Here is a 24,357-nt window from a genome sequence, read left to right as displayed (position 1 = left end):
AGTTTTCCTGTGAAGTACAATTGTTAGGCACTGTAATTCCTATTATAGAATAGTGGAAATAGAAATTCTTCATTCATTCATAAATTTATTAAATTAAATGTATGACCATACAAATATATCTGGACATTAAAACTCAAGTGTGCAAAAATAATTTAAAAAATAATTAAAGTTATTATTGTCTCAATGTTGAAATCCTGTTCTTCCTAAGGAGAGAAAATCTTAATTTGATTAATTCCACATACCCATAAAGCTCTATGTTACTCCCAAATCTCTTCTGTCCTCAAACAATTTTTGGCTAAAATGTTATCTCTTCAGAATGATCTGCCTCCCTCTTGTTTTTCTGAGGACAGCTTCAAAATTATTTGGGAGAGAGTAGGGTGAAGTGGGGAAGCAAGTGGCCAGAGGAGGTATCTGGCTGTTAGATGTAAACACCTCTTGACTTCAGCCCTAAAAGTTGGTATGTCTTTTTCCATTGCTTTTGGGTCACTGGTCTGTATGTACATTCAGGTCTGTCCTTCATTCTCACCTGTATGCTCTTTAACCCTCTACAGCCCTCCTGTAGGAACTTTGAATGGTCTTTAAAGTCATAGATACTAAAAATAAGAACAAGTTGGGAGCAACGCTCTGACTCTTTCTGCCCAGTTTGTGCTAGCTTGCTGCCCTGTTAGCTTACTGAAGGGAAACCTTGGAATCTTGGTTCCCTTAAAATTCCCTCTGAGACTAGAGCTCGGATACCCTCTGTCTTTAGATCTTCAAATATATTCCCAAATTCTATTGTTTCTCTCTCCACAACTTTAAAAAAACTAATTCAGGAACTGTGTGTGTGTATGGCTGTATATATATCCCCAGGCCTTTCTTGGGGATATACACAAATGCCTCTGTATTTGCGGCAGACTGTATTATTATTTACAATTAACCACACAACCTTGTCCCTGCAGGATTATAATCCATGCTCACTGCCATGTGATTTATCTATGGAAGAAATAGACTTTTTACTGATGTGAGGTTTAGTCATATGAAAGGCTTTGGTCAATAGAATGTCATGACCCATTGATAAAGTAGCCTTAAGATGCTCCACAAGTTTCCATGCGCTCTTCTGTAGAGGCACACTTGCGGCTGTTTGGGAAGGAGACCGAGCCGGCGCGGGAGGACCCAGCTGCTGGTGCGAGATGCCTCCTCCCCCACCCTTACACGCGAAAGGTCCCCCGGCTGCGCTTGTGCCGTGGCCCCAGCAACCTCTGCATGAGGCATCGGTAGAGGGAGCACGCGGGAGCATTGGCACAAAGTTAACTTCTGGAAGTTGCAGGAGTGCGAGGAGCCATTACGGGCTGTGCGCCCTCAGGCCAGACCGGCCAGGCTCCCGCGCACAGTGGCCGGTGTCCATGGCCCTGAGCAAAAGGCTGCGGCTGCTGGTGTGCCTGGAGGCCGGGAGAGAGAAGTGACTGGCTGCTCTTCGAGGCCGGCACAGTGGCCACGCTGGGTGGAGCTGGTGTTGGCACCAAGGCGTCTACTTGGGGAGAAAGGCAAGCAAGGAAGCAAGCAAGGAAGCACCACTAAAGAAAAATAAAGAAGTTGTTCATTCCCAGTCCGCCTCCGATTCTTTCCTGTGGTCTCGTTGCTGCAGGCGGCAACAAGTGGTGGCCCGTTCAGGGAATTTGGCACAGTGGGTAAGTACTGAGGAACCTCGCGGGAGTCTCTGGTCAAAGCGGTTTAAGGGTGAGGGATAGTAAAAAGAAATGGGGTCGGAAATTTAAAAAACCCAAAGGACTAAGGTCAAAAAAGATGTATTAAAAGGTAGCAAAAGTAAGCCCAAGGTTTATAGAGGAAGGGCTGCTCAAGGTGCCACAAGGGGATCTTCATAAATGGGATCTAATAGCCACAGAAAAACAGGGGGTTCCTCTTCCTAAAGGAACGTTTCCTATGTCGCAATTAACTTGGGAATGTTTAACTTCATCTAAACCTAGTGTCCAGGAAAGTGTCGCTGAAAGTGCAGAAGCCTCAGGAGAAGTACAAGAGCGAGAATCTGTTAAATAAGGAGAACAAGGTAAGGAGAACAAGGTAAGGAGAATTGAGTGGTAGTGACTTAGAAAGTAATTACTCAGATAATTTAAGAAAAACTAGGGAAAAAGGTAGGAGAAAGCTAAATCCTATTCAGCCTTCTGTACCACCATGGGAAGATGATGAGGGACATCAAGGAACCTTCCAGCCTTACGTTTTGTCCTGTTTGCCAGTTACCTTATGGGGAAAGGATGTATTACAGCAATTGGGAGTACATCTTACCACTGAGCCTATAGGCTCTAGTGACAAAGGTTGGATGTTAATGAAAAAACAAGGGTATGTTCCAGGCAAAGGATTAGGCAAAAATTTACAAGGAAACCTTGAACCCATTAAGGCTAGAGAAAATCAGGCTCGGGCAGGGTTACACCTTTTCTTAATTGCCTTTTTCAACTCTCTGGTAGTTTATGTTTCTCCATTTCTTATAATAATGATTCTACCCATCCCTGTGTCATACTTGGCAACCAAACTCTTGGTACCTAGATGGGGCCCACGTTGCTGGGAGTCTTCCCCTACATGGCCTTTTTTGTGGTCTGGATGTCAAGGTTCCTCTAGAGCTGTCTGTGTAGGTGGATCTTTTACCTTTGCTCCTAGATTTAGTACCTACTCTAATAGTTCCTTTTCTGGATATAATTTTTCTTTTCAAAATCCTTTAATGGTAGATACAGCCAATTCTTTTGATGCCTGGTCATTGTGCGGAGAAAGAGCTTGCACAGACATTAGTGCTCTGTGTATACTTCAAGGAGGTCAATTTATTAATGGGTTATATGATTATAACACCTCTACAGTGTTTGAAACAGGTGTTAATATTTCTAGATCCTCATCCCTGATTACATTTAAGCCTACCCCTCTATGTGTCACGTCACCGTTCATCCTTACAGTCTCTAATGCCTCCTCCATTGATCATACTTTAGAGTGCACTCCCTCCTCATGTTTTTTTTAACTCGATGTTGGAATAGTACTAGTTTTCCTTTAATGATTGTTGTTTGAGTTCCTAGGAACCTCCCAATGCCAGTTTTAGCCAATGTGGAAGACCTGCCTGTGGTGTCTCGACGCATTGAACAACCTTACCGGTAGTGTGACCATGGCTCTTCAAACACAGGAAACCATAAATCAACATCTTCGTTCTGGTATAGTCATACTCAACCAATGTGTTGATCTTCTCCAAGAACAAGTGGATATTTTGATGGACCTTGCTGCATCAGGATGTCTTGGACATTATTCAGGACTATGTCTTACAGGGGTTCAATACCATAATTATAGCAGGGCTGCCAATTTATCAAGACAACTTAGTGCTATGCTTAATGGATCTTGGAACTATCAGTTTGATAATCTCACCAGATCACTATGAGCCCAAACAATCTTAGTAAATTCTACTAAAGTCAAGGTACCCTCTGTTGCTGATATAATTATGTTTTTTAAAGATATTGTACAATGGGGTCAAAAATGGGCAGGCATTATGGGGTTCTGTTTATTACTTCTGTTGTTCATTGTGTTAGCATTTTATTGCATGTGTAAGATGCGCCTAAGCCAACAAAGGGATAAGATCATTGTAAAAAATGCACTTGCCGCCTTAGAAGCTGGAACTTCTACTCAGACTTGGCTGTCTCAAATGGACGGCTGGTAGTCAAAGACGGGAAAGTCTCATGTGACTGACTTATCAACCTAAGACAGGAGCCAAGATGATAACATCAAGCTTCTTGGTAATCCGATGATGGGTAAGAATGTCAGTAAGACATGTGGACGCCTAAGACAGGCACAGTTGATCCAGATGTAGGTATAACACACCCATTAAAGTTTTCTCTTCACCTTTTAAAACAAAAAGGGGGAGATGTAGAGGCATGCTTGTGGCTGTTTGGGGAGGAGACTCTACGCACATGTGCGCGGGAGGACGTGCCCACCTGCTGGCGACCGATGCCTCCTCCTCCGCCCTTATGCGCTGCACTGCCCACCCCCCTTGCGCCTCGGCCCCAGCAACCTTGTGTGTGAGGTGTCTGACAACGGAGCACATGGGAGCGTTTGTGCAAAGTTAACTCCTGGAAGTTGCGGGAGCATGAGGAGCCATTATGGGCTGCGCGCCCTCAGGCCAGAAGGGCCGGGCTCCGGCGCAGCAGCCTCCTGGCCCTGAGCAAAGGGCTGCGGCTGCTGGCATGCCTGGAGGCCACAGGCAAGAGCAGCGTGCTGCTGGAGGCACGCGGCTGCAGCGACTGCCTGCTCTTCGAGGCCGGCAGGGTGGCCACGCTGGGCGGAGCTGGTGTTGGCACCAAGGCATCTACTTGGGGAGAAAGGCAAGCAAGGAAGCAAGCAAGGAAGCACCACTAAAGAAAAATAAAGAAGTTGTTCATTCTCAGTCCGCCTCCGATTCTTTCCCTCGGTCTGGTTGCTGCAGGCGGCAACACTCTTCCAATTTTCTCATCTGCCATGAGAATTGTCCAAGTCCCACATAAGCATTCTTCTCCAGAATGGGACAAGAAGACCCATGGAGCACACCCTCAGCTGACCCATAAAATATAATATATAAGCAAGAAATAAACACATGCAGTCAGAAACCACTGAGATATCATTTTTTACAGTAAAAGTGGTGAATGCATTGTTTGTGGCCTAGTTCTTTTTCTTTCAGTTCTTTTAAGTACAGTTATTCCAAACCACAGGTCTGACTTACAAGACTATTGTTATTGACATGAGCTTCAAATGTCTATTAAAACAAACATCTTGGGATTGCCACCTTCTTTCTTCTGAGACAGGAAAGAAAATGCCTTAGCTGCCTGAGGAGTATAAGACCAGGGATAAAGAACATGAATTGTATGTGTGCATGCAGAGATAGAGGGTGGGGTCCCTCAGTTAACTTTTCAGATTTTTCATCTTGACATACAAAAATCCATAAAACCATGGAATTTAATACTTGAAAACTCCAAGACACGTATTCTTTCTGCAGTCAGGGATTTTACAGAGCAGATCAGCTATCTCTTTAAGTAATTAAAATGGGCATCAACAAACACTGTGTATCATCAAGGTGTGTAGAGGAAGTGCTATGGGAAGAGGCCTGGAAGGATAGGTAGAATTTGGAAATGCATTAAGAAAAAACATTTTGTACTCAAAATATAGATCAAGTTAAATCATAGAGGTGGGAAAACTAGTGGCATGGATGGTACCCTTGAGTAAAGGTAAGGAACTGTGGGAGGTGAGAATGGAAAGGCAAGCCATGGCCCAGTTATTATCCTAGCTCAAAAGTGTGGACTGTAGTTCTACATGGCTAAGGCCAGGTAGAAAAGTGCTGCCAAGTGGATTTCAGCTGCATTTATTATTTTATAAACCATTTAAAAATGGTACTATTTTAAAAACCATTAAAAATGGTGGTCATTTAAACATTTGACACATAAAAGTATATGTACATACACAGTTGGGAAAAAAAACTGATGGATTACTCGTCCCAAAAGGTCATTGTACACTAGCTGTGCATATTTGCTAAAAAAATCATCCTTACTTATGAAATGATTGCTGATTTGTTGTTGGTATTAGATAGGGCATAATTCTGCCAAAGAAACAGCCTTGATTTTCAGCAGAAACTTGCCTAATACTAGGTCACATCCTACTAAGATCTCCTTGGCATTTTATTTATTTATTTTTTAAAATATTTCGTAGTTGAGACGGATAGCATGCCTTTATTTTATTCTTTTATTTCTGTATGGTGCTAAGGATTGAACCCAGTGCCTCACATATTGCTAGGCAAGCACTCTGTCACTGAGCTACAGCCCCACCCTCTCCTTGGCATTTTAATGATGAAAACAGTCACATAGTAATGTCAATGTATTTGATGCCACCGGACCCTACTCTTAAAATTGTAAATTTATGTTTAGTTGTTCACAGATTAAAAAAATAACCAGCAAATCTTGGTATGCTGAAAGTATTACAAATAGAATTTAAGGGCTGGAACTCCTCAGTTCATCTAGAATTTTAGAATGGCAACTCTGAAGATGTCCAAATTGACAATCTAAGAGAAGGTCCAAATTGACAATCTAAGAGAAGGAGGTATCCCGGCATTAGCCAGTCTCTTTCCTGGTTCTTCCTGCCTTGTAGGTGAAACTCCGTTGGTCAGGAGAACGTCTCCAGGATGTTTTGCTCACTTTAGTGCAGGGGAGTGGGAGGGTAGGTGTGTGGGTTCTCCAGCGATGGGAGGCCACGGTGGGGTAGTTGCGCCCTTCTTCCTCCATCGTGGGGCGGAAGTGCGGAGAGGTGTAGTTTAAAGGTTCTGCAGCAGCAGAGTCCTGGGCATTTTGAGGGCTCCACTCAGTCGCTTTAGCCGGCCACCAGCAGGCTGAGGGAGAACTGTGATGAAAAATGTTTGGCTCTGGTAAAAGGAGATGAAAATTGCAAAAGCTCTGCCCAGGGTTCAACTTTCCAAGGTGCATGATGAACAGCTCTTAGGAGTCGTCTGCAGAGATGGGCAGTGATGCATCTTTTTTCTGACTCATGCCTTTGTTCCTTGTACCATCTCAGCCCGGAGCCCCTGCACTTGCAGCTGAAGCACCTGCCCCACGCTCCGGCGGTGGCCAGAGATACCAGAGCCGCGGTCGCGGTCGCCGCCGCCGTCGCCGCCGCCGCCGCCGCGAGGCCTGCTTCGTCAGGCACATGCGCAGTTGCGACGCCGACCCGGCGCCCTCAGTCTCCTCCTCCGCCGCCTCCCGGTTCCGCAGTCACTTCCTGCAGCTGTTTCCCTGTGGGTAGGGTTGGACTGACTTTTGACAGTCAGCCTTCTGCTGCGGTGGGGGCTAGGCGGCCGGGAGCGGAGAAAGTTGCTCGGAAGAGAGGCGGGGTAGAGCCGGGCCGGGCCGGGCGCGCAGGGCGGGCGGCGGCGGGCGTCCCGGACGGACGCGGCGCCGAGACTGCCGGCGCGTCCCGGGGGTTCCGGTAAGTGCGGGTGACGGGGAACCTCGGGGCGTTTAGGACGAGCCCAGAGCGCAGAGACTAGCAGTCCCTTTCTGATGCTGCTTTCCACCTGCCCTCCACGTGACGGTGCCTGGACTGCTCTTATTTCTCTGTTTGTTTTGAGCATTTCACGTGTACTCTTTGGATCATTTGTGGTTGCAGTTGCCTTGGCCCTTGCGCTTGTCCCCACCCGGTGGGAGTCGGGGGATTCCATCTTTCGTGATGGCATCCTTGGGGATGGAGGGGTGAGGTGTGTGTGTGTGTTCGTGTGTGTGCATGCACATCTCAGGAATGTAAGGTGTATGTGGGCGATGCTGAGGTATCTGTGGCTTTGGTTCCCTAGGATTCGGAACCGTCATAGCTGAGACTGGAAAACACTGGCCCGTTCACCAAGGCCTCTTTCCCCCAGTGCGCTGCGTTCTTTCGGGTCTTGCTTATATGCTATATCTTGCCTCAGCTATCGTTTTTCTGGTTTTCTCGCTTGTATTCTTATTACTGCGTTCTGATGACCTCTGAGTAATGCTGCCTGTCTTTCCCTTGGGTCCAGAATACCCAGTGACAGTTTTCCCCAGTTTCTTGAGATGCCAGAAACCTGTTTCAGTATTCTGTTCTCTTTCTTCTGTGGATTTCTCCAAATGAGAAAGCGATTGAGTTCAATACAGTACGTGAAGAGTAGGCCTCAGTCCAATCATGAAAACTCAGTGTGCTACGATAATTCGTTTTCTTTAAACTGGTATATATTGTGGAGCTTTGATTTTCTTTAGTGTCCTCTCAACACCTTTGCCAACTAAGGCATAAACCACCATGAATCCTTCGTTTATGCTACTGCAAGCATCAAATTGAATGTTTTTTAAGATCTGAGGAATAGCTATTTATATCAGTCTTAAGATTAGTTTCTTTTAAACCAATGCAACAGTGGAACGGATCTGAGTCACATTTGTTTTGGGTCTTTGTATTCCACCATTTGCGCATTCACCAAAGGCTTGGTTTTATTTATTTTAGATTGACAGTTTTTGCCAATTTTTGTTTGCAAATGCAGTAATACTTCTTGTAATTGTCACATGTAGATCTTTCAGGGGAGTTGATTTTATGTTGATTGTTAAATATAACAGAAGAAGTAATTTTGGAATAGCTAGCTATACTCTTTAGACATGATTTAAAAAATGCAATTGCAGGTAAGTCTGTACTTGGCAAGAGTATTTTCTTTAATTCCTCTCTTCCGGAAGGAATCTTTTTGTACCTTTGTGCCTTGAAGGGTCTTTATTTTGATGGAAACCTGTAGGTAACACTGGGGGAGACACATACTAGAATTTCCTCCAGTGGGAGTGAGCTTTCATAAAACAAGTCCAGACATGTCTCAACAATTGGTAGCATTTGGTTTTCTGTTTGTATTGCAGATTTTCTTTATCTAATGTTTGACACCCTCCTCTATCTTTTCTCTTAGGACCCAGCAGCATGTTTGTGGCAATTTGGCATCAGTATGACTATACAGGTTGGCTGGGTAGCCTTTAGCATGATCAATTATTATAATTAGGTCGTCAAACTTTTAAAAGCTGATCATTGTCTCTTTGTTTCCCTTTCAGAAATATCCATATCCGTCTTTGCTTTTTGAATAAATTTGCTTGATTTAACTGAGAGAAATAACACCATTATATAGAACCTGATGTTTTAAATGTTTTAAATCTGTATAGCTTTTCTTTTTGTTCCCAGAGATATGGGCAGCATACTCCTGTTTGAGAGTCAAATGATAGTATCACTTTTCTAAGTATTATATCATTAAAAGTATTGTTAAATTCTATGATTTTTGCATTTTTGTCCTTTGCCACATTAGTTCCTATTTACAGTGATTTCCTCTCTTGCTCCAAGACCTTGAGTTTATTTGTATAAAATTTGTTACTTGATTGCAATTTCTCTTTGCTGTGCATTTATTGCATTTGGCTAAATATACTCTTTTAACTTTTCAAAACTTAACTTGATTCATTTTAGTACATCTATACTGCCATACATACACATTTCCATCCCGATGGAAAATTCCAGCAGCTAAAAATAGCTATATTCTATTGACCAAAAAAAGAAGTTTTAATAGTATTGAGAGTGAAGGGAATTGTAGATTTTGAAATAAGGATTCTAATTTGGGTTAATTAGAATCTTGGGAACTCAAAGGGTGTACCCGTAATTCATTTTGAGATACTCAAAATTAAGATACTATCTGGGTGGGAGGCAGGAGAAATCATGGATAAAGGGTGAAGAGAAAGTGGAACATTTTGGGTCTTTTCTAAGGGAAATAAAGATTATCAGTTCTTTAGTAAATGGAGGGGGATAGCCTGAAGACTAAGAAACTGAAATTATGATGGAGCTTGTGATAGTGTGACTCATTACTCCGTTGGACATTTACCAATGTGGGTACCTTATGTTGTGCACATAATTTACCTTGTGATTGAGAGAAAATATTTTCATTTTACAAGGGACTAATGAATATCTTCTAAGGCTATATGAGGTGGGGTCATAAACTTGAGGCCCTAAAGGGTACAGTCCCAGTGGCGACTGATGTGTCCTAGAGAAGGCAGGCCTGGCTATTGGGGACAGTCCTTTGAGTACTGACTCGCTAATTATTTCCCATGGAGGAATACAGGGCCAGTGTTGCCAGATCATCCTCTTATCACATGAAACCACAGATCTCTTGATTTTTAAGTATTGACAACTAATTCGATTTTAAAAATGAAAGCAAAACAAAATGACTCTGTGTGGCCCACAGGCTGTCTGTTTCAGCCTCTGCTCTAAAGACTTATTGGCTCAACTACTTAAATATTGCTGGTTGGTCAGAAGAAACACTTTCTTTTTCTTTTTAGTACTGGAGATTCAACCCAGGTGCTTAACGACATCCCCAGCCCTTTCAATTTTTATTTTGAGACAGAGTCTTGCTAAGTTGCTTAGGACCTTGAAGTTGCTAGGCTGGCTTTGATTTTGTGATCCACCTACCTCAGCTTCCCCAGTTGTTGGGATTACAGGCATCCACTACTTAGGCTGGCTAGCAGGCACAATTTCTATTTATTACTGTCACATTTTAATTCTGGGTTATTCCTACAGCTTTTTGGTATTTTAGCTAGTTGTGGAAGTACTTTAAAGATTCTTGGAGGTGATACTCTTTTTTTTTTATTCTTTACATAATTTAGTTGGAAAAGAGATATTTTCCAAGATTCTTAGCTGTTTTTTTTTTTCTTTTTCTTTTTGACTATGCATAATTGTCATCTAGAGTGCTTAAGTGTGCCTGAGGGAAGGGCTCTGGACGAGGTGACCTTTGATGTCCATTTCAGCCATGTGACTTTTAGATTTAATTAGCCATGGATGCAGTGCTATTAATGTTCATGGGCTAGAGGGACAGCAGTTGGAGCTGGGCCAAGGAAAATAAAGCCAAATCTATAGAACCATTCTCAATGGAAGAGCATCATGTCAATGTGAATTAACAGGCAGAGAAAGTTTGCTAAATGAGACAAAAGGAGAAAAGTCCCAAAGATGAGTTTTGGAGAAGTAGAGAAAAGAGTCAGATGATGATGTCATTTATAGGTCTTGTTGAGGTCTCATTTTTAACTATTTTTGTTTGCTTGTTTGTTTGTTTTTGCTGTCAATTCAGATTTGAAGACTCAACTTCTTATTGCCTACTGGATTATGCCCACAGTTTTCCTACCCAATGATCCTCCTGCAACAGGCCGGGCTTCCTCCACCTAAGCGACCTTCATCCTCTCCTCCTATGTCAGTGGCCACCAGGTCTACAGGAACCTTGCAGCTTCCACCACAGAAGTCTTTTGGGCAAGAGGCATCTTTGCCTCTGGCTGGGGAAGAAGAATTACCTAAGGGAGGGGAGCAAGACTCTGCCCTGGAGGAGCTATGTAAACCCCTGTACTGCAAACTCTGTAATGTCACCCTGAACTCAGCACAGCAAGCTCAGGCTCATTATCAGGTAAGGAAACTCAGTTATTCAGGCTCTGCTATTTAGCAGTTGCTTTTCCACATATGACTGACTTTGCCTGGAAAATCAAGATGGCTTAGAGAACAACTGAGTATTTATTTGTTTGACTAATAGCTTAATGTTCCTATATAAATGTAAGTATCATTTTTTCATACAGTGTTTCTCAGCTGCTTACACTAAGTGGCATATAGTAGTTGACCAGTCTATGTGAGCAAATGTAAACCTTTATGCTGGTGTTTGAACCTGTGGTTCTAAGGAGAACAGGTATTTAAAACATGTACCAAACTCAATTCAGTGAAAAATTGTTTAGAAGTGAATTCAGTGTGCATGAGTTGGAGGTATTATTCTCTTTTTTTCCATTTTTGACTTCTAGTTCTTCCTGCATAACGCATCACTGCTAAGGAAAACACACATATCTTTTTAGTGAATATAAAATGACATTTGAGTAGTGAGCCCTGTCTTTGATTCTCATTAGTGTGAACTGATACTTAGGATTTAAAGCTTTTACCTCCTTGGAGAATGGATAGTGGATTTTAAAGGGTACCATTATCTAAGAGCAAGTGGAAGATTAAATTTTTACTAGAAAGAGAGGGTATGGTATTTATTTTTATTCTAGATTATTGACTGTATGAAATTGTATCATTTCCTTTTCTGGAGAAAAGTGAAGTTTTTCTAGGCCAAACCCACTGAGTGGGGAGTATCTTCTGGGCCATCATTGATCTGACTATCTGTTGTCTCCATAAATGTCTCCAACAGTTAGACAGCTTGGTAGAAAGCTGACTGTGACAAAGGTATTTCTTCTACTGCATAGTATAACTTTATCTGATTTGACTTTTGATTTGCTGTGTAAATCTTTTGTTCGCTTTGTAATTGTGCACCAGAAGTATTCTGATGATTAATTGTTTTTTGGGGACTTAAGGAGAGGCATGATATGTTGCCGCCCTGGAGCTCCCATTGTTTTGGTTTGTTTTGCCCTTAGGAGCAGAGCTGAGTTGATTATCTCTCTCAGATCTTGGTTCTTGTCATCATTGGTTCATAAAGGCCTCTTCCAGTCTTATTTTACATTTTCTTTTCCTCAATCTCTGCTCTTACCCCCTTGGTGTATCACTTCCTAACACCGTAGGTTTGATACAGGGTCTTTCTTTGCCTGTCAAGGCACTGTTAGAATGACTAATCACAAATTCAAGATTCTGTGTTAACTTTCTTCTTCTCTGAGATTCACTTTGAAAAATCAAGCCTGAATTCTAAAGTTTTGGTTTTGGATTATGTAAAACCCTTAATAAATCATTAATGGGAGCTAACATACTTTGTGTCATACAGATAATTACCTTTTAAGAAATAGTAGTTTACTTTGATGAAGGAAAACTCTTGGGCAATATGTAATTTTAGTATGTGAATACATGGATTATGCACACATACCTCTTATCCTTGTTCTCCCAGCATAATTTTGTGATTCTATAGACAGTGATGGATGCTTTGGGTTATGCATAGAAAGAATTCAGCTTGATGCCAGATTACTGGATTATAAAGCTTAAACCAGATAAGAAATAGTCAACTTTTTAAAAATGTACATGTTTTGTGGGTTTGCTCTAAGTTTTTTATTAGATAATATATATGATTGTGCTTTTTAATTTTTTTATTTCCCTCAGTTATGCAGTGAGTAAAAAAACTGGAAAATAAGGGAAGTAAAATTGGATAAATTCAATAATCAGAATTTTTAAGTGGAAAAGTTAGAGGGGCAGAATGACTTGACAATTCAATCAACCAAACCACAGGGTAAACATAGAGGAAAAAAAGAAGAGGCAAGTAAACTTTAAAGGAGAAGGATTCTTTTTGTTTTTAAATAGAGAAATCAAGGTAAAGAAGTTTATGTATAAAAGTACAGAGCAGTTTCATTAGAGTACCATGGAAGAAAGCTAATCCTAGAAGTGAAATCTGGATTTCCATTTGATAGAATTGGTCTGGATGAGGGACTCTGACTCCTACAGTAGATCAGAATCAGAAACAATCAGAGCATGAGCATAACCTGGAGGTGGGCTAACCAACAGGAAGGCAGCCATGGAAGGTGAGCCCCAGAGGTGGATGCATCAAGGACTGCAGAAGTAGACAGTAATAAGGAGGGTAAGACCGATGAATAAGACTTAGGAAGCCCCAGGAATAGGCAAAGTGACAATGATTACAGAATTACAGAACAGAGTGGTTTAGGATTCAGTGAGATAGTGGACATAAAATTTTATTTGAAGGCTAAAAAACCTGCTTTGTAATTTTAATATAAAGCGATCATAAATGTTAGTTATGTGCAAGATAAAATTGGTCACTAGCAACCTGTTCATGAGCCAGAAACACTTCCATGTGAAGTGATGAATCACTGTGATTGTATTACCCAAACTTTTTAGTCAGTTAATACCATTATTGAAATCCCAAAGTTTCAAATTGCCATAGCTATTGTAAACAACCGGTGTTACTACATCCCATTCCCATAATCCAGGGTGCACTGCGGAAACTCCTCCATAAATACTCCCCTTTAAACTCACTACCGTTTTCCCCTGACATCCCATGTCCCAAACTGGTACTACCTCATCAGTGAGCTGGGTATATCATCACACATATATTTTTATTCCCAGAACTTTTTAAACTTTGAAAACATCTTCAATTTTTGTTTTATTTTTAATGAGGTTATCTAATTTTGCAGTCTCAAAATTATGACTTTGATTACAATTTAATTTAAAATCAAGTTTTTGGAGGAGAAACATGTCTTCATTTTATTAAAATCTGTCTGCATGCTTCAGGTTACTTAGGGCAAGCCTGGCATGGAATAATCTAACACTGTTTCATTAGCATAAATACCCAGAGGAAGAGCTGCTTTAAGATGGGAGGTTATTAACAGAAATAAAAAAGCAAAAAACAGGGATAACATTTCCTCAGGCATCCACAGTTGAAAGACAGACACTGATTTGTCTGCTCATTTGCATATCCACTGAAAAAGAAGTACTCAAAGTACATTTCTAAAATTTGTCATAAACATACATTTCACAACATAGCCCATCATTATGTACAACTATAATACACCAATAAAAAAATGTGGGAAGAGAAAAAAAAATTTCTATTTGTAAGACCTAGTATCAGATAACAAACTGTTGTACTATCTAGATTCATTAGAAAGACAGGACATGGGTAAAAAAGTGGTTGTAGAATTATGATGCTGAATGTAGTGGTCTTAATTCACAATGTAAAGAATGCAACTGAATTTTTCCCAAAATTTAAAGTGCTGATTTTGGCATATATGTTGCAACATGAATTGCCCAGTTTGGATGGCATGATCAGTAACTAATCTCAGCTGACTTTGATGTTTTCAAATTTCTCCCCTACAATAAGCAAGGGGCAGATCAGTGGAGTGTGATGGGGTGGTGGTTAGGGGAGGAGGAGGAGGGAGGAAAGGGACTGAAATTGCGTGGGTCAGATTTCATGCATGTATGATTTTATTGGGATGAACCCAGCTACTATGTTTAACTATAATGTTCTAATTAAAAAGGAAATAAAGGAAATAAAGGAAAAAATTGTAAGAATTATAAAAAATAATTCCCCCATCTAAAGGAGTTTGCAGTGAACTGAGAATGATCAAAATGTACTTCACATTTGTTGTACAAAGTCCAGGTGGCATATATGCTTTGAAATCTGACAGATTTGGACTGGAACCTGGGCTCAGATACTTTAGGCAAGATATTTAATCTCTATTCAAAATCTGTAAAGTAGGGGTAATTGCATTTCCCTTTCAGTATTGTGAGAATTGTGTATTTTATATTAATAAATACTGGTTGATTGAAATGGATTCTTCTTGTTTAGAGTGTTTTAGTCTCAAAGGTATGAAAATTCACTTCATCTTGTGGTTTTAGAAGGATGTAAAAGGTGAAGGCACGACCTTGATACGAACTTCCTGTAGGACTTTGTATCAACAAGTAAAACCTGTCCTCCTTGGTCATTCTCCAGAGATTCTCTGGAGCCAGATACTAGGTTACCTTAAAGAAATAATCTAACCACCAGATGAGGTAATATACAATGACTCTCAAATGTAAAAGGATTTTCAACCATACCAGTGGCCTCCAAGCTTAGTCCATTTACTTTGTTTTGTTGAAGTACATTTCCACATTACTTGAAGGAAGAAAAGAATCATAAATGTATATTGCAACATATCTCTCTCTCAAATAAAATGAGGGCGTAATATAAAGTAAAATTTTCTGAACCCTCACATGTCTAACAGTAAGTCGTCATTGATTCTGTTGTATTGTGGTCCGAATGATCAGTTCTGTAAGCTCTTCCAGCCCTGGCTGTGGTCCTGTTAGGGATTGAAGCGCTCCTTTGTTTGTTCACCTGTTGGAGTTTAGCAGTTTTCTGCCTCACCTTCAGAGTCTACCCCATCCCATTTCTTCTTATTTCAGAAGAGTGTTACCATTTGGATGTGAGGTGTCCTGCAAAAGCTCACCTATGAGACCATGCAAGAAGGTTCAGAGAAGAAATGATTAGGTTATGAGAGCCTTAACCCAACCAGTGAATTAATCACCTGATGGGATTTATTGAGTGGTAACTGAAGGCAGGTGGGATGTGGCTGGAGGAGGTGGTGCTTTGGGGGCGTGGCTTTGGGGTATATATTTGGATCTCTCTTTTTCTGCTTTCTGATCATCATGTGAGCTGCTTCTCTCTGCCCCATTCTTCTGCCATGTTGTTCTGCCTCACTTGGAGACCTGAGGAATAAAGCCAGCTGTCTATGGATTGAGACCTCTGAAACCATGAGCCCTCAAATTTTTCCTTTGCTACAGTTGTTCTGGTTGGGTTCTTTTAGTCACAGCAGTGAAAATGCTGACTAAAACAAATAGATATCCCCTCTTTTGTCCAAGTTTGATTTCTTACTCTCTCCTCTGGATTTCATCACCTCTTCACCACAAATTAAAACCATTCCCAAATCTCTTCCATGTAAATTAAAATGGCAGTGCTGACTTTCCCTTTACTTTTAATCCCTCTTGTTAGTAAACTTTTCCTCTTCTCCTTTTCCTTAAAGTTTTGCCAGATGTAACTGTTCTTTCAGGTCTTTATTTCCCATTCATTCCCCAGTACAGTACTCTCTGGTGTGCTTTACAATATGCCCCTGAAGTGATCTGAAGTCATCTGTGGTCCTACAGGCCAAAATCTAGCAGTTTATCACTTGAACTCTTGGTAGCATTTGCCACTCATAACAATTTTCCCCTTGAATAAAAAAAAAAAGTATTTCTATTCAAAATATTGTCTGTGGAACAAAGGGTTTATAATGAAAAGCAGTAATTACCTGTTTTCCCTTCTCCACACATTCCCTATCTTTTCGTTCTTTTTCTCCATTCTGTTCTTCCTTCTGCCTCTCACCTTGGGTTGGCTCTGATTTCACTTAGACGTAATGAAGACTGATCACATTTTGGACTAGTTTGTAATTAAATTAAAATTTCCGTGTTCTTTTAGCAGGTTGGTTCCAGTTGTTAAAAAAATGATATTTGGATTTTGCATTATTATGAGTAAGGAAATAGTGTTCACTGCAGAGCTGTTTCCTTCCCTGTTTTTCCAGTTTCATGATACCATGGTACTCAAAAGAGATGTCCACATGCATAACGCCTTCTTGAATGTCACAATTGCTTAAAGTCATTTTAGTTTAATTCATATGTGGAGTATAGCTTTGAAATAGCTTTCTGTTTTTCCTTGAGCTTCTGATATTTTTTTTAAAAAAAAAATGGTGAGAAGATCTTATGCCTTTAAGAAAACAGTACTAGCTTCTTAACCTTTCTTTTTGTTGTTTATAGCCCACTTCATGAATACTATTGATTTCCTGTTCTAATTTGGAATGGTGATTCTTTGGGTAGCCTTTTGTATTTCCTGGAGTTTTTAGTTGTTTTACCTCTTTCCTCTCTTTTTCTTACATTATGTTTATCATATACTCTTTTCCTTCTCCCCACCTCAGAATTCCCAATTATGATATCTTTTGCATGGAATCTCCCTTTATCCTAGCTGCCTCTGTTTTCTTGCTCCCATTTTTTTCAATGGGCAGCCCTGTGAGTTTGCCGCACAGTTGTCAATTTTGTACATCCCTTTATTGATCTTTGGGATGGGCCACTATTTTCTCATTATACCTGTTTTATTGTTTTTCTTTTTAATTGTGTTTTGTTGGAGTACATCTTCACATGATGTGAAGGAAGAAAGAATAAACATAAATGTATATTGCAGCATACCTCTCTTCAATAAAATGGAGGAGGAATGGAAAGTAAATTTTATCTGAAATCTTGTATTTCTAAAAAAATGTTTGCATTGTGCCTTTGTATTTGACAGTTCAGTTCTACATTAAGAATTATTTTCCTTGGAATGTTAAAGGCTACTCCGTGTGTGTGTGTGTGTGTGTGTGTGTGTGTGTGTGTGTTTTAATTATCTAATTTTGCTGAGGGAAATCTTAATCTGATTTAAATTCTTTTTTTGAGGGGAGGGGTACTGGGGTTTGAATACAGGGGTTCTCTACCACTGAGCTACATCCAGCCCTTTTAATTTTTTATTTTGATTCAGGGTCTTACTAAGTTGCCAAGGTTGTCTTCAAGCTTATGATCCTCCTGCCTCAGCCTCCTGAGAAGGTGTATACCACTGTGCCTGGCCTGATTCTTATTCTTTTATAGGTGACCTGCTTTAGTTTTGTGTCCTTTTTTTTTTTGTTTGTTTGTTTTTTTCAGTAAGATTCTCCTTTTTAATCCCTGGGGTCTAAAATTTCACATTGTTGGATGTGTCTATGTTTGGGTCCTTTTTCACTTCTGTTCAGCACTAGTAGATCCTTTCAATTTATATACTCCTGATTCTCTGAGCTCTGGGGAATTTTCTTTGATAATATATCTTAGCTAATGTCCTCTTTCTATTTTTTCCTATCTCTTTCTGGAAATCTTACTATTCCTGTACCTGCTGGGTTTCTCTTCCTCCCCAGCTTTACTGAAGAATAATTGATGGACTTATTTTTATCCAGTAGACCTTCTTTACCCATGGGGTATACATTCCAAGACCCCTAATAAATTCCTAAAATCTTGTATAGTACCAGACCCTTTCTATGCTGTGTGTGTGTGTGTGTGTGTTTTGTTTTTCCCTGTGCATACACAAATTTAATGCCTCTTCCATCTTAACTAAGCCCTTATGCACTGTGGCTGTAACTTTTGCAGTTTGAGATGTAACAGCAACACTAGCATATATTTCTTTTCCCTTCTTCATGATTTTTTTTTTCTTTCCTGAGAACTTTCACTCTGTCACTTAAAGGAAGTACTTTACAGTTTCTCTTTGGTATATCTGAATTATCTATAACACTAGATTTGCCATTAGGGGCCATTATTAAGTAAAATAAGGGATACTTGAACACAAGCATTGCTGGAAAGTTACAGTTGTTGAACAGGACAGTGGCTTCTAAATGACTAAAGGGTTCTGGCATATTCGTGGATACAAAGGAATGATTCACACCCAGAACAGAATGAAGCAGAATAGCCTGAGATTTCACCACACTACTCAGAATGTTGCACAATTCAAAACATATGGATTTTTTTAATTTCTAGAATTTTCCATTCACTATAAATTGAGGTAGACCCCAGGTAACTGAAACTGTAGAAAGCAAAACAGTAATGTATAGAGGGACTACTGTGTTGCTTATCTCTTCTCTTTTTAGCTACATTATTATTTTAATTTGACATGTGTTCTTGACCTCTAATTCTATAATGAATTTTTCAATTTTGACAATCGTTCTTTAGTTTTTGAGGATCTCTTGATTTCTCTCTCTCTCTTTCTTTTTTTAAATATATTCTTAGGGGCTGGGGATATAGCTCAGTTCATAGAGTGTTTGCCTTGGAAGCCCAAGGCCCTGGGTTCAATCTCCAGCACCGCCAAACAAGACAAAACAAGACAAAACAAAACCCAAAACTTGTGTGTGTGTGTGTGTGTGTGTGTGTGTGTATTTTAGATGTTGATAGATCTTTATTTTATTCATTTATTTATATGTGATGATGAGCATCGAGCCCAGTTCCCCACACATATCAGGAAAGTGCTCTACTATTGAACCACAAACCCTTTCCCTCTTGATTTCTTCATATTCCTTTTTCCTTAGGACATTAAGAATATGAAATCATTGGCTTTGGGGTCAGACTAGCATTTAACTTTGTAGTCTTAACTACCTGTTAGATGTATAATGTTAGAAATATTTCCTAACCGTTTTCTGCCTAATGAAGATGATGATTTTGATAATGATGATGATATTAATGTATCTCCAAGTCAAATGGATTATGCATTTTAAAAGCAGTTCTTATACCCGAGGTAGTCCTTAATACTGTTGAATGGTCCTAGGATGCAGTGGAGCATGGTGCCATGCATTCTGGAACCACATTATCCCCAACTGTGCCATTTACTTGTGGCTTTGGGTAATTTTTATACAGCTTTTTAGTTTAAATTATTTTAGACTTACAAAACAGTTCCAAAAATAGTACAAAGTCCAAAATTTCTGTTTGCACATCATTCTGATTCCCCAAATATTAATACTTTGCATAACTGCAGTATAATTTTTGAAATCAGGAAATTAATACAAGAATATTATCTAACCTAAAAACTATTTACATTTCTCCAATTGCCTACTAATGACCTCTTTCTCTATTCTAATAACCAATCCAGAATGAACTTTTGTATGTCATTTTCATGTTTCCTTTAATTTGGACAGGTCCTTAGTTTTTCCTTTTTTTTAATAATCACTTTTTAAAGTTTGTTCTTTTATTTGTACATGGCAGTTGAATTTTGACATATCATACATCTTTGTTTTTTATGATCTTATAGGTTTTGGAAAGTTGTTTTGTAGAGTGTCTCAAACCTGACCTTGATTAAATTCAGGTTTTTTGTCAAAAATACTACAGAAATAATAGTGTGTCCTTGCCAGTACATCACAGGGAGAACCTGATGTGAATATCTTGCATTACTGGTGTTACTAACTTTGACCACCTGACTTTAGTGTTGTCTGCAAGGGATCTCCTTTGTAAAGTTACTGTTTTTCTTTTTGTTTTGAATAAGTATCATGTGGAGGGATACTTTGAGCTCATGGGAACATTTTATTTCTTTGTTTTATATTGACAATCTTTTTTCTTTTTTCTTTCTTTCTTTCTGGTACTGGGAATTGAATGAAGAGGTGCTTTACCACTGAGCTACACCCACAGCCCTTTTTATTTTTTTAAATTTTGAGACAGGGTCTTGCTAAGTTGCTTAGGCTGGCCTCTAACTTGAAATTCTCCTGCCTCAGCCTCCTGAGTCATTGGGATTATAGATGTGTGCCACTATGTCTGGCAGTATTTTATTTTATTTTTTATATTTAAAAATTTTTTTTTAAAATCTAATTTTTAATGAATTAATTAATTTTTGGTACTGGGTATTGAACCTAAGTGTGCTTAACCACTGAGCCACATCCCCAATCTTTTAAAAAAATTAAAAAAAAATTTTGAGACAGGGTTTAGCACCTCACTAAATTGCTGAGACTGGTCTTAGATTTGCAGTCTCCTGCCTCAGCCTTCAGAGTGTCTGGGATTATAGGCATGCACCATCATGCCCGGCTCAGTGATAATTCTTGCCTGCAATGATTATTACAGTGGTGTTTGCCAAATATTTTTCTGTTTTGACCTTTCCTCCTCCATTTATTTGTTGGAATTTTAAGAAAGAACTTTCTCCTTTTCCACATTTATTTATTTATATCACTGGATACCTGGATTCCATTTTATTGTAGGGATATAAATCTATTACTGTCATTGTTTATTTTGATGCTTAGCGTGTCCCAGGTTTTACCAGTGAGTCCCTGCAGGCTGGTGTTTCTGTGCCTTTGACATGCTTCCATATATTTTTTTTTTTGCATACTTCCTTACTTTCTAGCAATACAAAACATTTGGGAATCTTGTACTTTCCCCTATCAGCCATTTCTTAAGGAGCCATGATTGGAATTGGAGAATGAATGATATTTAGAAACTCAAATCTAAGTGCCAGTTGTTTCCTTTGGTACTGGAAGATCATCATTTCTAGATCTTCTCAGTGAACAGAGCTAGTGAATATATGTCTTTACACATGCATCTATATCTATATGTACCTGTATTTAAAATAGATATCAGATGGACACTTCCAATTTCAGTACAACACAACAGTATTTATTTTAGCATTCCATCTTTTCTTATGTTTAAGTACTTTGATAGTGAGAGATCTCAGTTTTCATTCATAAAATACATGCTTTCTCACATGTACTCAATGCACATAAAGTAGTTTTGGAGTTGATAACCTATACACCTGAGAAAAACAAATACACTAGCCAGAAGATAACGTTATATACTGTTCTTTTTGTTTTTATCATTACAATATGAGTCAAAATCTTGTTTCTTAAAGTTCTTAGTTTGCAAAAGTTGGGATCGCCAGGGTTCTTCCTTGTAGCTAGTATTTTTCCTTTGGTTGCTTAATAAATACCTTGTGGGAAGTTACTTCATATGAAAATGTTCATGGCATTTTTTTCTCTGCTCCTTCAATGTGGTCATTAGTCATTCCTTTCATGTAGTTAGGTTTGTTTGCTTTTGTCTGTGTTCCACATTGCGTTCCACTGTCCTTGATTTGATTCTTTTTTTAAACTCTGCAAAATAGTAATACAGTTCTGTAGTTCAAAACTACATAGAAAAATGTGTACTCAGCCAACCACGGTGGCACATGCTTGTAATCCCAGCAGCTTGAGAGGCTGGAACAGAATTGCAACCAGCCTGGGTAATTTAGCAAGACCCTGTCTCAAAATGAAAAAATAAAAAGGGTTGGGGATGTGGCTCAGTGATAGAGAGCCCCGAGGTTCAATCCCCAGTATCTCAAAAGGAAAAATAACATTTACTGAGAGAAGTGTCATACCCCACCATCCCTTGTAGCCCATTATTATTCCTCTAATATTTATATGTTTAAAAATGACTTTCCTTCCCTGTTCTATTATTTAATGCTTTAGTATACAATTTGTTAGTTATTAATGGCATATCAGTATTGCCTATTGCAGAATTGATGAGTTTATTCTATTTTCCTCTTTCTTTTTCCATTTTCTTCTCACTTTTTGCTGTGATATTTCCATTGTGTCACAATTTGTAACATTCAAGCATTAATCTTTCACTCTTGTTCTCATCTTCGAATTAGTCTTTGATCTACAATTATATATCAGAAAATGTCATGAGCTTCTTTATGGAGGTAACTTAGTCATTTCTTGATTGAATGAAGCTCTTATGGATTCCTCAAGAAAGACTTGGGAGCAGTGAATTTCTAAGTTCTTATATGTTTAAAACTTTTTTTTTTCCTCCCCCTAGTCTTGACCTTAAAATACAGGAACACTTGACAGCACAGAAAACCTTGGTTCACATTTTCATTAAGTTCTTAAAAAATGTTGCCCCATTGTCTTTTTTAAATTGGTTCTTTTTAATTGTATATGATAGTAGAATCCATTTTGATAAAATTATATAAGCACAGAATATATCTTATTCTAATTAGGACCCCGTTATTGTGGTTGGGCACCTGTTCACTTAGGTATTTTCTAATGTGTATATAGGAAAATTATGTTAGATTTATTCTACCATCTTATTGTATATATTGTGGATGTCATTCTAATTCTTTTGTCTACAGAATGCGAGAACTTTTTTCTTTGAAGTCTCCTACTTTTTCTAAGATATTCCCCAGATTTGATTGTGCTGGGTTAATCTTTCCAGATATTTGGTATTCCTTTTCAGTCTGTAGATTCAAGTCTTCATTTATTTTTGGAAAATTTCCTTGGGCTATAAGTTTGTTTTTAATTCTGTTGGATTGTTTTGTTTTTCTTCATCAAGCACACCAATTATACATAAAATGAAAATAATAATTGTATCTCTGATAGAGATTTCCTGAGTGTTAAATGAAATAATACGTAGGCAGTGCTTAGAACACCGCCTGGCGTGTAAGTGCTCAAAGTCACTTGTTGCCATTATTACCATTGTCATTCTACTATGGGTGCAAGGTCTGCTTGAATACTAGGGGGATGCTACTTCGGGAATAAAACATCTGATTCTACCCTTTCAGCAGTACTGTGTGCCTTATCTTCCTTTTCGTGGGCTACACTTCTGTGACTGTATCCTAAGCATCTGGATAATCCATTTTTTTTTTTTCTGTTTAGTGACTTATTCCTATTGTCATACAAATATGCCTAAATAAAACCCATATTGAAGAAATCTTCCACGGACTTCTATTTCCCTCTCTAACATTGTACCTTATTTCTCTGCTCCCTGCCACAGAACTCTTACATGTGCAGAATTTTTCTGTATATACCAGCCTATTCTTATTTCTATTCTCACAGTTCCCATACATCCCTTAACAACTCCATATAACTTTTTAAAATTGTTTTTTTTATTGGTTCTTTTTAGTTATACATGACAACAGCATCCGACATGACATAATTATACAAGCATGAAATCTCTCTTTTTCTAATTCAGACCCTACCTCTCCTTCCCCTTTTCTCTCCTCATCCACTGCTCCCTTCTCTCTATTGATCTTTCTGCCATTCACCCATAGTTTTTTTTTTTTTTTAAATTTCTTGTGGATGTACACAATGGTGAGATTCACTGTGGTATGTATATTCATAAACATAGGAACATAGTACATAGGAAAGTTGTGTCAGATTCATTCCTGTCTTTCCACATAACTTTTTATCTCTTACCATTCCACAGAAATGATTCTTAGAAAGGCCAATTTTGACCTGTGTCTTTCCAAATCCAAACATTACTGTGTTCTGATTTTCCTTACCCTTGTGAATCACTTCCTTTTTTTGATTATTGTTTTTTAAATTATTAGAGAACATTTGTATTTGTCATCTTGCTTGAAGAGTACCAGTTATTCATTCTGTTGAAGTTCCCATGTATCTCTTCCTAGTTATGTCATCTTCCATGTCCCAGCTATGCTGAACTGATATTGTTTCCATAGTTTTTTTTAAACTTGTACATTTGCTATGAAAATGGGTTTGACTATATAATGTGTAAATGTTTCATGTTTTAAAATCCCATATTAAAATTATTCATGCTTATCTTTTTCTGTAACTTGCTCTTTTTAGTCAAAATTTTGTTATGAGGATCACTTATGTTGCCATGCATGCTCCTTCTGTGCCTCCATAGTGATCCATTTCACAGACTAATTTAGCCATTATCCTGTGCATGGCCACTTAAATTGTTTTTGCTTTTCTGTTGTTACAAGCAGTTCTAGAAACATTCTCACAGTTGTCTCTTTGTGCATGTTTTTCTTTTGTAATGCCTGCAAGTAAGTTCCTTGGTTATAATGTATCTAACTAGATTGTTTTCTTCAAATTTCCTGTTCTAGGCTTCCATAAT

The 24,357-nt window shown here is 38.9% G+C and overlaps 1 protein-coding gene and 1 long non-coding RNA gene across 5 annotated transcripts in view; both read left to right on the top strand.

Annotated features, from left to right (window-relative positions):
* The first annotated feature begins 1,528 nt into the window (after window positions 1-1,528).
* Window positions 1,529-4,501, top strand: LOC124993353 (uncharacterized). Its single transcript, XR_007110297.1, has 3 exons — window positions 1,529-1,667; window positions 1,965-2,058; window positions 3,054-4,501. It is a non-coding gene; the product is annotated as an uncharacterized LOC124993353 (long non-coding RNA).
* A 2,239-nt stretch (window positions 4,502-6,740) lies between these two features.
* Window positions 6,741-24,357, top strand: part of Zmat3 (zinc finger matrin-type 3) — a 36,614-nt gene continuing 18,997 nt past the window's right edge. For 2 of the 4 annotated variants that reach the window (XM_047564700.1, XM_047564697.1), the window contains exons 1-2: window positions 6,741-6,963; window positions 10,613-10,939. In XM_047564700.1, coding sequence (XP_047420656.1) covers window positions 10,670-10,939 — 270 coding nt within the window. In that variant the 5' untranslated portion in view covers window positions 6,741-6,963; window positions 10,613-10,669. Of the gene's footprint in view, window positions 6,964-7,001; window positions 7,069-7,143; window positions 7,232-10,612; window positions 10,940-24,357 lie in introns of those variants that run through there. The other 2 variants (XM_047564698.1, XM_047564699.1) reach the window with 2 other exon arrangements.

This window comes from Sciurus carolinensis, chromosome 9 (genome assembly GCF_902686445.1).
Source record: "Sciurus carolinensis chromosome 9, mSciCar1.2, whole genome shotgun sequence".
In the NCBI taxonomy this organism is placed as follows: domain Eukaryota; kingdom Metazoa; phylum Chordata; class Mammalia; order Rodentia; family Sciuridae; genus Sciurus; species Sciurus carolinensis.
Note: the sequence above shows the minus strand (reverse complement) of the source record. Positions and strands in the feature narration are given on the sequence as shown.